Raw genomic sequence first — 17194 nt, forward strand, 5'->3', positions numbered from 1 at the left:
AGTTTACAGTGAGCCAAAATTGCACCACTGCACTCCAGCCTGGGCGACAGAGCAAGACTTTGTCTCAAAAAAATAAAAGTAAAGGCCAGGCCAGTGGCTCACACCTGTAATCCCAGCACTTTGGGAGGCTGAGAAGGGTGGATCATGAGGTCAGGAGACAGAGACCATCCTGGCCAACATGGTAAAATCCTGTCTCTACTAAAAACACAAAAAATAGCCGAGCGTGGTGGCACGCACCTGTAGTTTCCAGCTACTCCAGAGCTTGAGGCAGGAGAATTGCTTAAACCAGGGAGTCGGAGGTTGCAGTGAGCCGAGATTGTGCCATTGCACCCCGGCCTGGTGACAGAGTGAGACTCTGTCAAAAAAAAGAAAGAAAGAAAATTAAATAAAAAATATTTTAAAATAAAGGTATTTGGGGGAAGTGTGATTTGCAGACTCTTAAGATATAAATTCCTTTATAGACGGCCGGGCGCGGTGGCTCAAGCCTGTAATCCTAGCACTTTGGGAGGCCGAGACGGGCGGATCACAAGGTCAGGAGATCGAGACCACCCTGGCTAATACGGTGAAACCCCGTCTCTACTAAAGAATACAAAAAACTAGCCGGGCGACGAGGCGGGCGCCTGTAGTCCCAGCTACTTGGGAGGCGGAGGCAGGAGAATGGCGTAAACCTCGGAGGCGGAGCTTGCAGTGAGCTGAGATCTGGCCACCACACTCCAGCCTGGGCGACAGAGCCAGACTCTGTCTCAAAAATAAATAAATAAATAGGGCCAGGTTAGGGAGGGGGCGACGCTGAGATGGGGGCGGCGGCGGCGGAAGCGGATCGGACTCTCTTTGTGGGCAACCTTGAAACGAAAGTGACCGAGGAGCTCCTTTTCGAGCTTTTCCACCAGGCTGGGCCAGTAATAAAGGTGAAAATTCCAAAAGATAAGGATGGTAAACCAAAGCAGTTTGCGTTTGTGAATTTCAAACATGAAGTATCTGTTCCTTATGCAATGAATCTACTTAATGGAATCAAACTTTATGGAAGGCCTATCAAAATTCAATTTAGATCAGGAAGTAGTCATGCCTCGCAAGATGTCAGTTTGTCATATCCCCAGCATCATGTTGGCAATTCAAGCCCTACCTCCACATCTCCTAGCAGCAGGTACGAAAGGACTATGGATAACATGACTTCCTCAGCTCAGATAATTCAGAGATCTTTCTCTTCTCCAGAAAATTTTCAGAGACAAGCAGTGATGAACAGTGCTTTGAGACAAATGTCATATGGTGGAAAATTTGGTTCTCCACCTCTGGATCAATCAGGATTTTCACCATCAGTTCAATCACACAGTCATAGTTTTAACCAGTCTTCAAGCTCTCAGTGGCGCCAAGATACACCGTCATCACAGCGTAAAGTCAGAATGAATTCTCATCCCTACCTAGCAGATAGACATTATAGCCGGGAACAGCGTTACACTGATCATGGCTCTGACCATCATTACAGAGGAAACAGAGATGATTTCTTCTATGAAGATAGGAATCATGATGGCTGGAGCCATGACTATGAAAACAGAAGAGACAGTAGTAGAGATGGAAAATGGCGTTCATCTCGACACTAACGTGTTAAAAGGACATTGTTTTTATAGGGTCATTTTAGGCCCTTCGACTAAGTTGATATGGAAATATTTTGTTGAAAAACTGTACAGAGCAGCTTTACAAGTTGTCACATTTCTTTATACATTTTTTTAAAGCTACAATTTAATACAAAATGAATTATGGTTTTATTACATTAATAACCTTTCACCTCAGGGTTTTATGAAGAGGAAAGGGTTTTATGCAAAAGAAAGTGCTACAATTCCTAATCATTTTAGACACTTTAGGAGGGAGTGCAGTTGTATGATAAAGCAGATATTTTAATTATTTGTTATCTTTTTGTACTGCAAGAAATTTCTTGCTAGTGAATCAAGAAAATGTCCAAGTTGACAGTCTAAAATGGCTACTGGTATTTTGTGAATTCAAAAATATAACTTTTCAGTGATTCATTTTACTAACATTCTATTTGAGAAGACTTATTGGTAAAGTTTGGGGATAAAGGCATTGCTTAACTTCTTAGGTAATTTAGGTATAAATTCTGTGACATGCTCTTGAGCTTTACCCTAGTTGAAGATGCATGTGTAGACCTACACATACTGTTTCACTCTAAAATTTAGAAATTGTTCATTAAATCACATTTGAGGTATAAGTCACTCAGGAAGTTAAAATATCTCTACATGTATATTTTTACCTTAAAAATACAGTGTTAGCATAAATCCCCTTTTCAGGAAGAACAAAAGTGTCAGTGCATAGTTAGATAAAATGGTAAAATGTTTTACTGAAAGCATACTTTTTCGGAAAAAAGATTCATGGAGCCTTTAAGTGCTGCCTCTGTCAGTCAAACGTTAAAAACTTTTAACATTTTCAGAGTGCCCAGGATGTGTACAAAGACACATGTAATGGAGATTGTACAGGTTTTTTTTTTTGTTTGAACTTTTGAAAGAATTTAATCTCAACGTTTTCTAATTTTAAAAATTTAAAATCTTGTTTAACAAAAACTTTTAATGTATTAAGATACTGTTTTCATTTCATTACAGAATTGTTTATAGAAGTTCATTCTTTGAAAAATAAGGATCCTTTTTAATACCAAAAAAAAAAAAAAACCTGTACAAAATAAATAAATAAATAAATAAATAAATAAATAAATAAATAAATAAATAAATTCCTTTATAGACTTGGAGAAAATGTATGGTAAGTTAGGCTTTAAAACAATCCATTTGAGCTCTTTCCTTTTGCTGCTGCAGCCGCAGCCATGAGTATGCTCAGGCTTCAGAAGAGCTAGTGTCCTCCGCTGTGGGAAGAAGAAGGTCTGGATGGACCCCAAGGAGACCAATGAACTCGTCAATGCCAACTCCCGTCAGCAGATCCGGAAGCTGATCAAAGATGGGCTGATCATCCACAAGCCAGTGACTGTCCATTCCCGGCTCAAGGCCGGAAAAGCACCTTGGCCCACCGGAAGGGCAGGCACATAGGCATTGGTAAGCAAAAGGGTACAGCCAATGCCCAAATACCAAGAAGGTCACGTGGATGAGGAGAATGAGGATCCTGCACTGGCTGCTCAGGGGACACCGGGAATCAAGGAAGATTGAACACCACATGGTTCACAGCCCGTACCTGAAGGAGCAGGGGGATGTGTTCACAAACAAGCAGATTCTCACGGAACACAGCCACAAGCTGATGGCAGACAAGGCCCGCAAGAAGCTCCTGGCTGACCAGGCTGAGGCCCGCAGGTCTAAGACCAAGGAAGCATGCAAGCGCCATGAAGAGCACCTGCAGGCCAAGAAGGAAGAGATCTTCATGACTTTGTCCAAGGAGGAAGACACCAAGCAATAAAAGCTCAGCCATTAAAATAGATCAGCCATTAAAATAAAACAATCCTTTAAAAAAAACATCCATTTTATGGAGGTATCATTCACGTACAATAAAATGGGTCCACTTTAAGTTTCTAGTTCAATGAGTCTTGACAACCATTCACGCTGTGTAACAGCTGCTGCCATCAGAACGCAGAACACTTCCACCAACCCAGGGAGTTTCTTCCCGCTCTCTCCAGTCAATCCCCCCACCCTCGTGCCCCACGCCTTTTTTCTTTGTTTTTTGAGATGGAGTCTCACTCTGTCACCCAGGCTGGAGTGCGGTGGCGCGATCTCGGCTCACTGCAACCTCCGCCTCCAGGGTTCAAGCGATTCTCCTGCCTCAGCCTCCTGAGTAGCTGGGACTACAGGCGTGCTCCACCACGCCTGGCTGATTTTTGTATTTTTAGTAGAGACAGGGTTTCACCATGTTGGCCAAGCTGGTCTCAAACTCCTGACCTCGTGATCCACCCACCTCAGCCTCCCAAAGTGCAGGGATTACAGGTGTGAGCCACTGCGCCAGGCCCCACGCCATTTTTTAAATCCCTATAGAGCAGTTTTGCCTGTTCTTGAACTTCAGGATTCTTCAGAGAAACCGTGTATGGAATGAGCTTTATTTTCAGGAACTTGCTCACACGATTGTGGAGGCTGACGAGTTAAAAACAGAGGGTGCACAGGGTGAGCAGGGCAGGCCAGCAGGTGAGAATCTCAGGCAAGGGCTGATGCAGGAGGCTGGAGGCAGAATTTGTTCTCCAAGAAACCTCAGTATTTGTTCTGAAGGCCTTTGATTAACTGGATCATGCTCACTCAAATTATCAAGGGTAATCTCCTTTTCTCAAAGTCAACTGACTGTGGGTGTTAACCACATCCACAAAACACCCTCGTGGCAATACTTGGTTTAGTTTTGATGAAATAACTAGATACTATACCCTCGCTACGTTGACACATGAGACTAAGTGTGGTAAAACAAAGGGGCGCATGCCGCTTGCACGCCTCCGTGTCCGGTTCCTTTCATTTTCATAATATTTCAGGGACTCATTTGGGACTGCTGTTTGTATCAGTAGTAGCTCATGCCTTTTTGTTACTGAATAGTACTGCCTTCTATGATGACAACAGGCTAGATTCTAATACACACCAGGCGTTTTCAATTCAGCTGTGAGAATTTTTAAAAATAAAATTGCTGTCAATACTCAGAAACTTGTAAACACCAATTAGAATCCAAACACAAAAATTCATTGAGCTATTATTAGGTTGGCACAAAAGTAATTGTGGTTTAGCCAAATATTTTAAGTTTTTAGCATCATAAGAATAGTTAAAAATCTCTTGCTGGTCAGCTGATGCACAGTAGGATGCAGGGAAGGCAGCCCACCAGTCTCAGAAATATGTTACTTTTGTGGCTACATCTTGTTGTTACAGTTTAATGGTAGCTAATTAACCAGAAAATATATTCTAAACAAAAACTAATTATCTTGTCATCACTTCAAAAGACATATTTAATACACATTAAAGCAGTTACATATGAACTAAAAATAAAATCCTATGTCCCCCCCTGGCTGAACAAACCCCCCTGTGGCCAGGGGGACCCCAGGAAAACCTTAACACTGAGGCTATAATGGGGGATGGGAAGTCAGACAGGCCTGATACCCCCTCCCTTTTGTGGTTTAGACACGACAGACCAGCGTTAACATTAAGCTAGAGACCGTAAGACTGACAGAATGGACTCTGTGGCAGTAAGATGCCAAATTATAAACAGGGCCTGAGGCTGTGCTGGGGGAGGGTGAAGCCACACACGGCACACTTACAGAGAAAAGGACGTTCCCACTGCGGTCCGGTTGCCTTCCCTCCAGCAGCGAACGAAGCACTGGCCTCGAGATGAGCAACATGAAACAACTGCAGCTCCACCAGCCATTAAGTGACCCCCAGTCCTATTCCGGGAGCCGTAACTACAGCTTCCATTGGACAGAAGACTGTAACTTTCTCCTGATAAGAAAATGCTGGCTGGGCGCGGTGGCTCAAGCCTGTAATCCCAGCACTTTGGGAGGCCGAGAGGGGCGGATCACGAGGTCAGGAGATCGAGACCATCCTGGCTAACATGGTGAAACCCCGTCTCAACTAAAAAATACAAAAAACTAGCCGGGCGAGGTGGCGGGCGCCTGCAGTTCAGCTACTCTGGAGGCTGAGGCAGGAGAATGGCGTAAACCCGGGAGGCGGAGCCTGCAGTGAGCTGAGATCCCGCCACTGCACTCCTGCCTGGGCGACAGAGCAAGACTCCGTCTCAAAAAAAAAAAAAAGAAAATGCTGACCGGGGACTGGTTCTGGCCGGTTTACAGAGGCTGCACATCTGCATGCCTTCTGTCCTGAAAAGACCTCTGGAGGTACAGGGCCTAATCGTAAGTTATTTATTTATTTATTTATTTATTTATTGACAGAGTCATGCTCTGTCACCCAGGCTGGATTGTAATGACGCAGTCTCAGCTCGCTGCAACCTCCGCTTCCCAGGTTCGAGGGATTCTCCTGCCTCAGTCTCCCAAGTAGCTAGGACTACAGACACATGCCACCACGCCTGGCTAATTTCTGTACTTTTAGTAGAGAGGGGGTTTCGCCATGTCGACCAGGCTGATCTCCAACTCCTGACCTCAGGTTATCTGCCAGCCTCGGCCCCCAAAGTGCTGGGATTACAGTCGTAATATATTCAAAGGTTTAGTCTCCCCAACAGAGTGAGATTGGGTCCTGTGTTACATAATACGCATGTGTCAAGACCCCCTTCCTGAGTATTTAAAGCTCCTCCCAAAGCCTGTGGACTATGTATGTTTAGCCGACCTGTTCAGCATAGAGCTTCTGCCCCAACCCCTCCTCCTTCGAAGAGCCATCTCCCATCTTGGCCTGGGGGATGGCCATCTTGCTGGCTGTAACCATGTATAAGAAATAAAGTTCCTCTTTTTCCAAATGTGTAAATTGTCGGGTTTTTATAAGAGGGATCTGGTCATTAACTCACTTTTTCAAGTGCCTTCCTGGGCAGATAGGCTAAATCTACATTTTAAAAAGGAGATTACAGCCCCATTTTTCTGCTCTTCTCCTCAACAGAGAAGTAGGTATTCACTGCCTCCAGTTCCCCCCTGCCACTGTCCCCAGAGCCCTCTGCAAACTTGTCATTCCATAGCCACTGCTCCATCCAAGTCAGTAATGGCCTCCCAGTCACTACAACCAAATGGTCCATCGTGTATACTCACCACACAGCATCACAGAGCAGCCACTCTCTCCCGTCTTCAATGGGTCCTGGAGTGGGTTCTCCAGGAGGTGGTGACCTCACCCAGTTTCCTGACTTGAAACTCTAAGTGCTCTCACCTTGATGCTCTCGCTCTGACTTCCCTGTGTGCTCCTGGTTTGTCTGTGCAACAGCGCTATGTGTTGACAGCGAACCTCTGGTCGGGCTGCACCGCCCCCACCCAGCGGTGCCTTTTGCAGCCCTTCTGTTACAGAAACTCCATCCTTCCAGGTGCTCAGACCACCCGAGAGCAGTTGTTCCTAAGTCCCTGCTTTCTCTCACACCACATCTTTCCCATCAGCGAATCCCAGGGCCTCTGCTGTCAAAGAGCTTTTCTCTGAAATCTGACTGGTTCTCACCACCCAACCCCATGTTCACCACTCTATCCTCATCCCCGTGCCTGCTCAGCCCAGCTGGCCACCTGATTGGTCTCCCTGCTTCCGCTCTTGGGGTCCCCACAGGCTATTCTCAGCAGAGCATCCACGGTGGCTCTGTGAAAGCCCCAGTCCATCACGATCCTCTTCCGTTCATAAGCCCATCTCACTCAGAATTCAAGTCCCCTAAATGGCCTGCCCACCGTCCATCCTCCTCCACTTACCTCCCTGCCTTGACTCCAACCCCTGGCCTTCCCTCCACTCACTCTGCACCCATGCGGCTTCCGGCTGCCTCCTGCCCATGCCAGGCATGGCCCTCCTTCCTGTCCTGGCACTTGGTGGTCTTCCCTCCTGGCCAAGCTTTCCTAGACGTCTGCATGGCTTACTCTTTATCCCTGAGTCTTCTCCAGTCACCCCGTGCAAGATTCCAACTCTCCCCATACACGTTTCCTTCTTCCCTGATTTTTCTCTCCAGCTCCGACTGGAGTGGATGAATGTTCCTGATTTGCAGCGACTGTCTTTTAGTGGTGCAATACCATCAGTGCCCACTGCAGCTATACTGAAAGAAGTTCTGATTCCGGACATCAATCCCATAGAGACAGTCTCCCTGATCGTAGCTCGACTTCACATTTTTCAACTTTACGATGGGTAGATTGGGTATTAGATGCATTTTTTACTTAGGAAGGGCTTATTGGCGGGGAGGGTAGCCCCACTGCAAGTCGAGGAGCACCCGTAATCGCTCAGTGTGCCAGAGAAAACCACCCGCAAATGAAGAAACGATCGGCCCTATTTCCCCAAGACTGCACTGGGAGCTCCAAGAACCTGTAAGGTAGCCATCTGGTGAGCAACGGTGCGCTACGAAAGGGAGGTGGACGGGGTTGGGAGACCGAGGCAGGCAGATGGCTCGAGCCCAGGAGTTCGAGACCAGCCTGAGCAACATAGAACCCCGTCTCTACCAAAAAATTAAAAAATTCGCGAGCCTGGCAGCGCGTGCCTGTGCTCGCAGCTACTTCCGAGGTGAAGCAGTAGGATGGATTGAGCCCAGGAGGTCGAGATCTTTAGAGAGCAGAGATGGCGCCCCTACACTTCGGCCAGGGAGACCGACCGAGACTCCGCGCCGGGGGCAGTGGGCGGGAGGTAGGGCTCAGGTGCGGCGCGCTCAGGTGAGGACGGCCCACATGCCCGCCCACCGCCGCCAAGCGCGCCCTCCATTGGCGGTTCGGCGGAGAACCCACGCTCCCATTGGCCGATGCGGGATGGGGGCGTGTCCGGCCCAGCGGCGCCCCGAAGGCGTGTCCGGCCGCAGCCTAGGCCCTCCCGGAGTTGCCGGAGAGTAGGGGCGTTCGGCGGCGCTAGTGTTCAGGGGAGCGCCGGGCGCACAGTGGACCACTACGGGAGGCCTAGCACCGCGGGCCGAGGACTTGGCCTGCGCCCGCCGACCCCAGCTACCCTCCGCAGTCGCCCAGGCGTCCCTTCCTCCCCAAGCCGAGCGGCGCCGGGCCCGGGACTGGGGTCGGCAGGCGCAGGCGCATTGGACGCCCCCGGCAACCTCCTCCCCGCCCCCCGGCGTCCCGCCCCGTCCGCTGCCCGTCCGAGGAGGCGGAGGGCGATGACGTCATCGAGCGGGGCGACGGGCATTGGGCGCCATTTTGAAAAGGGAAAAAAATCCCTCCCCGGCGGCGGCGGCGGCGGCGGCGGTGGCGGCCGGGGCTGAGCGCTCGGCTGTAGCGGCGCGGAGGCCGTCTCTCTGGTCCGCCGCGGTCCCCGCCCGTCCCGCCGCCGGCTGCCATGGCAGGTGAGGGGCCTGCGCGGGCCGGCGGGGGCCGCGGGGGCGGGCGGGGGCCGCGGCCGGCCTGACCGCCCCGTTGTGTTTGCAGGAGCCGGAGGCGGCGGCTGCCCCGCAGGCGGCAACGACTTCCAGTGGTGCTTCTCGCAGGTCAAGGGGGCCATCGAGGAGGACGTGGCCGAAGGTGAGGCCCGCGCCGCGCCCCGCCCCGGGACCTTCACGGGCAGCTCCCAGGCCGAGCGCGGCCTCCGGGCCCCAAGCGCCCGAGGAAGGCAGGCAGGAGGATGGGGGCCGGGTGGGGCAGGGGCCGGGGGCCGGGCTGGGGGCCGTGGTGGGCGGGTGGCCGTCCTCTGTCCAATGTCCTGGCCCGCGGGGCACGGGCGGAGGCGCCGGGCCCGCGGCGGGGCTTATGTAAGTCCACCAAGGTCACGGGCGGCCGGGCCCTCCGAACCCAGCGCCTGGGGCTGCCTCCTGCCCGGGGCGGAACCGTGGAGACCGCGGCGGAGTCGGGAACGGGAATGGAGTCCGGGCAGCGCGGCACAATGGCCCAGAGGCTGGGGACGCGCCTAGGGCTGCGTCGGGGCCTTGGCCCCCACCCGGCTCTGCGTTTCATCGCCGGTGCGCTCTTGAGCAAGCTGGTTGCCTCGGTTTGTCCACCCTTAACAAGAGAGCTGGACTCCCTGATTCTTAAAGTCTGCTTTCTGAGGTTCTAAAATCCTTGAATTTTACTGTGAAGTATTGCTCCTTTCTCTATTGATGTGTTTTGAAGTCTCTACTCCAGATTTTAATCTTGAACTTTATGGTATTACTGGAAGTTCGCTGGTCTTTTCCTTAAATCATACCCTTAAATTGGTCCAGGTGCAAAGTTTTAGGGTGGTGGGAAGAAACTGGGGAGTGCCTCCCGCCTCAGCTTCCCATAAAGCTTACATGTCACCCTCGAGTGAAAAAGCTATGTAGCTTTCCTTCTTCACCATTGAATGGAGAACTTGGTCGAGTCTTAGAAGTTTGATTAATATTTCAGATTCAGAGCCATAGTGATTTTTTTGTTGTTTATATATTTTACTGAACATTGTAAACCTTTAACCTTTTCTTAAAAATGATTTGTGTTTGCCCCAAATACACCTTCCCTGTCTCAAGTTACTAGAAGCCCCTTGTCAGACATCCTGTTCACTTCCCTCCATCTCAGCCCCTCCCATGACCTTTTACTCCCTCTTCCCTACCCTGTACCTCTCGCTGGCAGTGTCTGGTTTGGTGCATGACCCCTGAGGACATCTGGAAATTCTGAGCCCCCTGGCACAAACAGGGCCCAGGTTATTAAGCAGGTGAAACTGGGCTCTAAGAAATGCGTAATGTATACGGTTTGAGATTAAAACTAGGTATATTTTATGTGATGTAAAAAGTTTATTGATTTTATTTATTTGAAACATGTTACCTTTTTTTGTTTGATTTTGCGTATGCCAAGCAAGTGACTTCTATCGCAAGTAAAGCAAAACTTGTTTGGGAGTAAGGGAGGTGAGACGGCTTAATGCCTGCCTTAATTTCTGTTTTGTTTTGTTTTGTTTTTTTAAACTCTTTCTTTTCTTTTCTTTTTTGGAGACAGGGTCTCACTTTGTAGCCCAGGCTGGATGGAGTGCAGTGGCGTGATCTGGGCTCACTGCAACCTCTGCCTCATAGGCCTATCTCAGCCTCTGGAGTAGCTAGGACCACAGACATGCACGCGCCACCACACCAGGCTAATTTTTGTATTGTTGTAGAGGATTTTGCCATGTTGCCCAGGCTGGTCTGAACTCCTGGGCTCAAGTGGTCTGCCCACATCAGTCTCCCAAGGTGCTGAGATTACAGGCGTGAGCGACCACACCTGCCTGGTTTCTTTACTTTAAAAAAAAAAAAAAAAAAAGATAAACTGAATGAATTAAAATTTAAGTATAACTAAGGTAGTGTATTTTAACTGTGACTTTACACATGTGAAAATAGTATTCTTTCTTTAAAAAAAAATTCTTGGGCCGGGTGTTGTGGCTCATGTCTATAATTCCAGCACTTTGGGAGGCCAAGGTGGACAGATCGCTTGAGGTCAGGAGTTTGAGACCATCCTGGCCAACACAGTGAAACCTCGTCTCTTTTAAAAATACAAAAGTTAGCTGGGCGTGGTGGTGCACACCTGTAATCCCAGCTACTTAGGAGGCTGAGGCAGGAGAATCACTTGAACCCAGGTGGTGGAGGTTGCAGTGAGTGGAGATCGTGCCACTGCACTCCAGCCTGGGCAATAGAACAAGGCTCCATCTCAAAAAAAAAAAAAAACTTGACAAATACTTTGTTCTCTGAATTAAACTGATGGGAACTTTTTGCAGTTTTAAATCCCTATTTTAAGTTAAATTTTGAGTAAATCCAAAAGTTTGGTATTTTGAGTTGTCGTGGGTTATTTTTTTGTAACATTGTTTTGTGGTCATTATCCACACATGTTTTGGTTGTTGTAGGTATTCACAGCTTTCTATTTTAATCCATGTATGGTTTGGCCATAGTAACCCATCCACATTAACACATTGATAACTCATCATCGATTTGTCCCATGGTTGTGATACCGTTGGTTTGTATGAAGACCACACAGTCAGTGATGATGAAGGGAAGTGTAGTTGTTGGTCACCAGTGATTGCTGAGCAGCAAGAATCGAGAAGCTGGTCATGCCCAACGCAACCTTGAGGGACAGATGTTGGTGAGAGATAAGAGATGGGTGGCCGGGTGTGGTGGCTCACACCTGTAATCCCAGCACTTTGGGAGGCTGAGGCAGGTGGATCACTTGAGGTCAGGAGTTCGAGACTGTCCTGGCCAACATGACGAAACCCCGTCTCTACTAAAAATACAAAAATTAGCCAGGTGTGGCAGCACCCACCTGTAGTTCCAGCTACTCAGGAGACTGAGGCAGGAGAATCGCTTAAACCCGGGAGGTGGAGGTTGCAGTGAGCCGAGATCGTGCCATTGCACTCCATCCTGGGCGTCAGAGTGAGACTCCGTCTCAAAAAAAAAAAACAAACAAACAAACAAAATAGAGATGGGCAGTTCACAGGGGTTTTTATTGTGCACTGCTGCGCAGGCTGTAGAACTTAAGGTATAGCAGATTTTATTTGTTTAGATTTGTGGCTCGTGAGGCATTTTGTTCTTGAAGATTCTGTTCTGGGCCTAGTTCAGCTCTGTAGAGCTCTACTGCAGCCCTGCACTCTGGCTGTCTTTCTGCCCTCTCTACAATGGGTAAGGAGAAAGGGCCTTAGAGATTGAGGCCTGGGTCCTCTCCTGACTTCAGTGGGGTGGTGCCCAGGGCACAGGAGGTGGCGCAGAGGTGAGAGCAGGCACTCCTGACTTTGGAGGTCATGAAGTGAGTAACATAGAAAAGCCTTTGGTTTTTGCTTTGATTTGTCTTGTTTCTAAAACTAATAGTTTTGGGCTGTGGGTCAGAATCATAACCTCTGATGAAAGTGTTGGCCTGTGTAAAATTTGGTGGTTCCCCCGCCCCAGTTTTTTTTTTTTTTTTTTTTTTTTTTTAAGAATTGGGTTTAGCTATGGGTCAGGTCATTTTGCTAAGAGTCGTGATCCCACTGGGTAATCAGACTTCTCATCCCCTGCAAGTAGGAGTAGAGCTGAGCTCACAAGGAAGTGATCGAGTGTCCTGCTGGTAAGCAGGTGTATGGGCAGCAGTCAGTGGTGACTTGCCTCTCCTGCCCTTGCTGGAAGATGAGACTAAGTGAGTTCGTATGCCGAGGTGACCAAGAGTTAAAATAGTATAACCAGGGGGCTTCCGGCAGGAAGCGAGTAGAAGAGCTGTTTGTTAGCTTCTGTCTCCACAGTGTTTCGATTCTAAATGGTGGTTCCCTTCTGGAAATTAACTGTTGTGCAGATTTTTCCTGCATGTTATGGAGTCACCTTCACCCAGCCCCTGCGCCCTCTCCTGGAATGTACTCGTTCAGCATGTGATGTGTTTTGCAGTGCCACATGGTATTTCATCCTTTGCTTCTCTCTCTGGTACTCGTTCAGCATGTGATGTGTTTTGCAGTGCCATGTGCTATTTCATCCTTTGCTTCTCTCTCTGGTAGACTGTGAGCTCCTCAAGCTTGAAGGCTGGGTGTCCCCCTTCCCACCCCAGCCCTTGCAGAGGACCCGGCACGAAGGTCATGATAGGTAACAGTTGCTGAGTGGTCATTCTGTGCTAGAGATTGCTCGCAATGCTTTTCCCACGTCAGTTAATCTTCACACAACCCAAGAAGGAGGAACTATTGTTCTTCCCAGTCTCAGATGCAGAATCCAAGGTGTGAGAACAATGAACTTGGGTTACAAAGTGAGTATATGGCAGGGCCAGGGTTTGAAGCCATGCCAACTGGCCGCAGAGCTGTGGAGTTCTGTATTGCTTCAGTGACCATTTGCAGCCAGCACAGTACTGATGAAGCCGCATTGTGGCGTGTGGCCGTCCAGTCTTGGGATGGGGCTGTTCTAAAGCTCAATGAAAATCTTACCACCAAGAATCGTATGGAAATGTTTTTGAAGGCAAATGAAAATGGAATGCCTTTAAAGGAAGTGCGTATCAAAACGATAGAAGGTTAGTAACAAGGATTCAAGAATAGCATCGCTTTCCAACCAATTCTCAAATTATTTGAAGAGTAGATCTCATAGAGACAGTAAGTGAAACACCTGCGTGTCAAGCAAGTGCTGCGGTACCTTTACCTGCGACATCACTTTGCACATGACTGCGACCTGCTTACCTGCAGGGAAGCTTTGGGTCTTGCTCCTTTATATGTTACACTAATTGCTGCTGTGGAGAAACCATGGGGAGGGGGTTGGGGGAGGAGAGTCTTATATCGAACCCGGTTTTATATAACTTTATAGCTTGATAACAGCTGGTTCCTTCTCAGAATTTGTAGTTTTAAGTGTATTGAGTTTTTGTTGATTTTGCTTTAATCAGTTTCTTAATCCATGATCTATTGCTTTAAATTAGACATTAACTGTTTCTAAAGAGACACACTAAACAAAATTGAAGGTTTGTTTGCTTCAATTTTGTTTGTTAGCTTGAATCTGGCTAGTTGTGTAAGTAACATGGATAGCTGGTTAATCTGGTAGGGTAGCCTTTCCAAGGCGTTTACATTGGTACTTTGAAAGAAACATTTGAAGTCACAGAAAGGTAACAAAACTTAAGGTAACTTGAGCATCAGTACCAGAAAGTTACTGTGTTTCATTGAATGTAAGATAATGTCTGGTTTGGTGGCTCAGGACTGTAATCTCAGCACTTCAGGAGGCCAAGGTGGGAGGATCCCTTGAGCCCAGCAATTTGAGACCAGCCTGGGCAACATCTTGAGATGTTGTCTCTTCAAAAAAAAAAAAAAAAGTTTAAAACACTTGCCAGATATGGTGGTGCACGCCTGTAGTCCCAGCTACTCAGGAGGCTGAGGTGGGGGAATCACTTGAGCCAGGGAAGTAGAGGCTTTAGTGAGCTATAACTGCAGCACTGCACTCCAGCCTGGGCAATAGAGTGAGACCTTGTCTCAGAAAAAAAGAAAAAATATATAATATGTAATATATATAACATATATAATATGTATTATGTATTATATATAACAAAATATATATTATGTATTATATATAATATATAATATGTATTACATATATGTGTTATATATAATGTGTATTGTGTATTATATATCTGAAATTAAGTATATCTTTTATATATAATCTTTTACAGTATCTTTTATGTGTGTATATATAAAATCTACATCTAATTTTGGAAATATTAAGATGTAGGGAAATGCACTTAGAATCAATGAAATATGGTATTGGTGAATGCAAAACTTGTCAGTCATATTTATTGATTTCTTCTGTGTGTAGAAAATGGGCGTTTAGTATTTATCATCATTGTTTTTTTTTTTTTTTTTGGTCTTGAAGGGACATGGTGTCTGCTTATTTGAGTTATTCCCGGTCTGATTTCTATATTCCATTGTAGAATTTTCATTTACTTAATATTTATGTCTGTGTCATTAAAGAGAACCTTTCAGGAAAGCATCCTCTGTGGAAGGCCGTCAAACAAGCAGTCTGTCTGGTAACATTTTGCAGTTTGACTTAGAGAGTTTCATAGGAAGCCTCTGTCTTTAGGAATTGAGTTGTGTGCCTTACGATTCACAGACTCATCATGCTTAGTACAGCCAAATCTTAATGCTCTGGAGGCTGGCCTGGTCATAGGTACGTCGTGAAGTTAAGTTTGCAAGATACATGGTGGTATTGAGTCATAGCTGGTGATTTTCGTGTTCCCTGATTTTAAGCAGTCTGCTGTTCTGATGGGAAGTTCCAGGTTGGGTCTGTGTCTGCTGTTTTCAGCTCTGAGGGCGCCTTCCTGAGCCTCAGCTCGCTTATCTAGAAGTTAAATCGGAAGATTTTTGTTAAGATCAAACAATGTGCAGTGCTTTTGTAACTTGAAAAATGCTTTTCAAGTGTTAGATGCAACTGTTAACTCTTTTGTATTTTAAGGTACTGGGGCTTGGTTTTAGCTATATTTAAACACAAAAATAGTTTCTTGTTTTTCCTCACCTGCTTCATCTCCACTTGCCCAGATCCCTTCCACTGGGCCTGGCCTCTTAATGTTTCCATTATTATTCAGTGATTATTGCCATCCCTTGATCTTTGCCTCTGTTTGTTTCTCTCCCTAGAGTATTCTTTTTGCTTCCTGTCCACTCCCTAAGCCCTGCTGATCCTTCTAAATCCACCTCCAATCCCCCTTGGCGAGTCCCTGCTCCAGCTCCCCTCAGTGTTCAGTGTCGTCTTAGACTCCCTTTCACTCCCTATTCCATGTTGTTTAGCAATTGGCTGTGTCCTGCTTGTGGTTCCCTAATTTTATCACACGTGTTATTAGGCTTGTCTCTCCCACTGGATGCCAGTCAGTGTATGGAATGTCACTATACTGCTAGGTGATGGAGAGGCATTGTGCACGTGGAATCTGGCACACATCCCTTTTTCCCCCTCTTCAGGCTTTGTGTTACCTTGGCGAGTTACTTACTGTCTCTCTTCTCATCTGTAAAACGGGTACTATTACTTGTGACCATTGCAGGGTTGCTGTGAAGATTCCAGAAAATGTATGGAAAGTTCTGGCAAACAAACACGTAACTGGTAACCATTTAGAGGCTGTTGTCTTAAGAGACCCTCTTGCGTAGGAGAATAGCTGACTCTCTCACGCCAGGGAGCCAGTTTAAGAAAAGTGAAGGGTAATGCAAGGGCCAGCTTTCAGCTTGGCACATCTGAAAAGTTCACAACAGTGTACTAAAGGGCTGCTAGTGCTGGCTGTTGGAAACAGAAATGCAGTTCTTGCCTTCAGGAAGTTCTGTTCAGACACAGACAAGCAGGTGGGTCCTTGCACCATGGCTGGACCAGGGCACATTGAGGCAATGTGAAGAAGTACCCAATACACAGGCTTGGGTAGGGAGTGGAGGGGAGGACATCAGGATATAAGAAGAGGGCGGAAGGGAAGGGGAGAAGAAGGTTCCAGGTGGAGAGGGCTTGGTGTGGAGGTTGGACAGAGCATGGTACGTTCTGAGAAGTCAGTGCTTGGCATGGTCTGACTTCTGGCAGAGAAGAAAGTGGCTGTGATGAGCAGGAGGCTGGCTGGGGCTAGATGATGATGAATAAGGAACTTGAATACTGTGCTGAGGACTTGGAGTGGTTGTGAGCTTTTCAGATTCTAAGCGGAGGAGTGACATCAACTTTGTTTTTAACAAGGTCACTCTGCCCTTTGGAGAAGGGATGGTGGTGGGTAAGAATGGAGGTAGGAAGTTACTGCGATAAAGGTCAGGAAAGTTGGCTTACTCTAGTTTCGGGGTGGGCAGGCTTCTTTGTAAAGGGCCATATGGTAAGTATTTTAGACTTTGAGGCCATACTGTCCCTGTTGCAACTACTGAGTTCAACTCTGCCTTTAGCAGGAAGACAGCCATAGACCCTGCAGAGATGGATGGGCGTGGCTCTGTGCCCTGCGTCCACAGGAGCATGCCTCCAGAAACAGGCAGCTGGCCAGATGTCGCCCAGGTTGTAGTTTGCTAACCCCTGCCCTAGAGTGGGTTCGCAAAGTCTTTTGGTGCTGGAATACTTTTATATTCTTAATAGTTACACTCAAGATCCAGAGAGCCTTTGTGCTGGTTATAGCTGTTGACGTTTTCTATATTTCAAATTAAAAGAGAACAACTTAAAATATTTATTTTACTTTAAAATAATCTACTACATGTTAACATTTTTAGTGAGAAACAACTTTTCAAAAACAAATTTGAGCGAGAAGAACAGTGTTTTTTTTTTATACTTTTGCACATCCTTTTAAAATATGTGGCTTAAGAGG

At 47.2% G+C, this 17194-nt stretch overlaps 1 protein-coding gene and 2 pseudogenes across 4 annotated transcripts in view; all 3 read left to right on the forward strand.

Annotated features, from left to right (window-relative positions):
• The first annotated feature begins 770 nt into the window (after positions 1–770).
• Positions 771–2640, forward strand: LOC116418907 (annotated as a pseudogene). The gene has a single exon (XR_004229116.1). The product of XR_004229116.1 is annotated as an RNA-binding protein 7 pseudogene (transcript).
• Positions 2641–2815: 175 nt separating this feature from the next.
• LOC116418908 lies at positions 2816–3405 on the forward strand (annotated as a pseudogene).
• A 4992-nt stretch (positions 3406–8397) lies between these two features.
• Positions 8398–17194, forward strand: part of LOC113219537 (serine/threonine-protein phosphatase 2A 55 kDa regulatory subunit B delta isoform-like) — a 38906-nt gene continuing 30109 nt past the window's right edge. The window contains exons 1-2 of one of the 3 annotated variants that reach the window (XM_031936142.1): positions 8398–8856; positions 8939–9031. In XM_031936142.1, the coding sequence (XP_031792002.1) occupies positions 8850–8856; positions 8939–9031 (100 nt within the window). In that variant the 5' untranslated portion in view covers positions 8398–8849. The remainder of the gene's footprint in view (positions 8857–8938; positions 9032–17194) is intronic. The other 2 variants (XM_031936139.1, XM_031936141.1) reach the window with 2 other exon arrangements.

The sequence above is a fragment of the Piliocolobus tephrosceles genome, chromosome 9, assembly GCF_002776525.5.
Source record: "Piliocolobus tephrosceles isolate RC106 chromosome 9, ASM277652v3, whole genome shotgun sequence".
NCBI lineage: Eukaryota > Metazoa > Chordata > Mammalia > Primates > Cercopithecidae > Piliocolobus > Piliocolobus tephrosceles.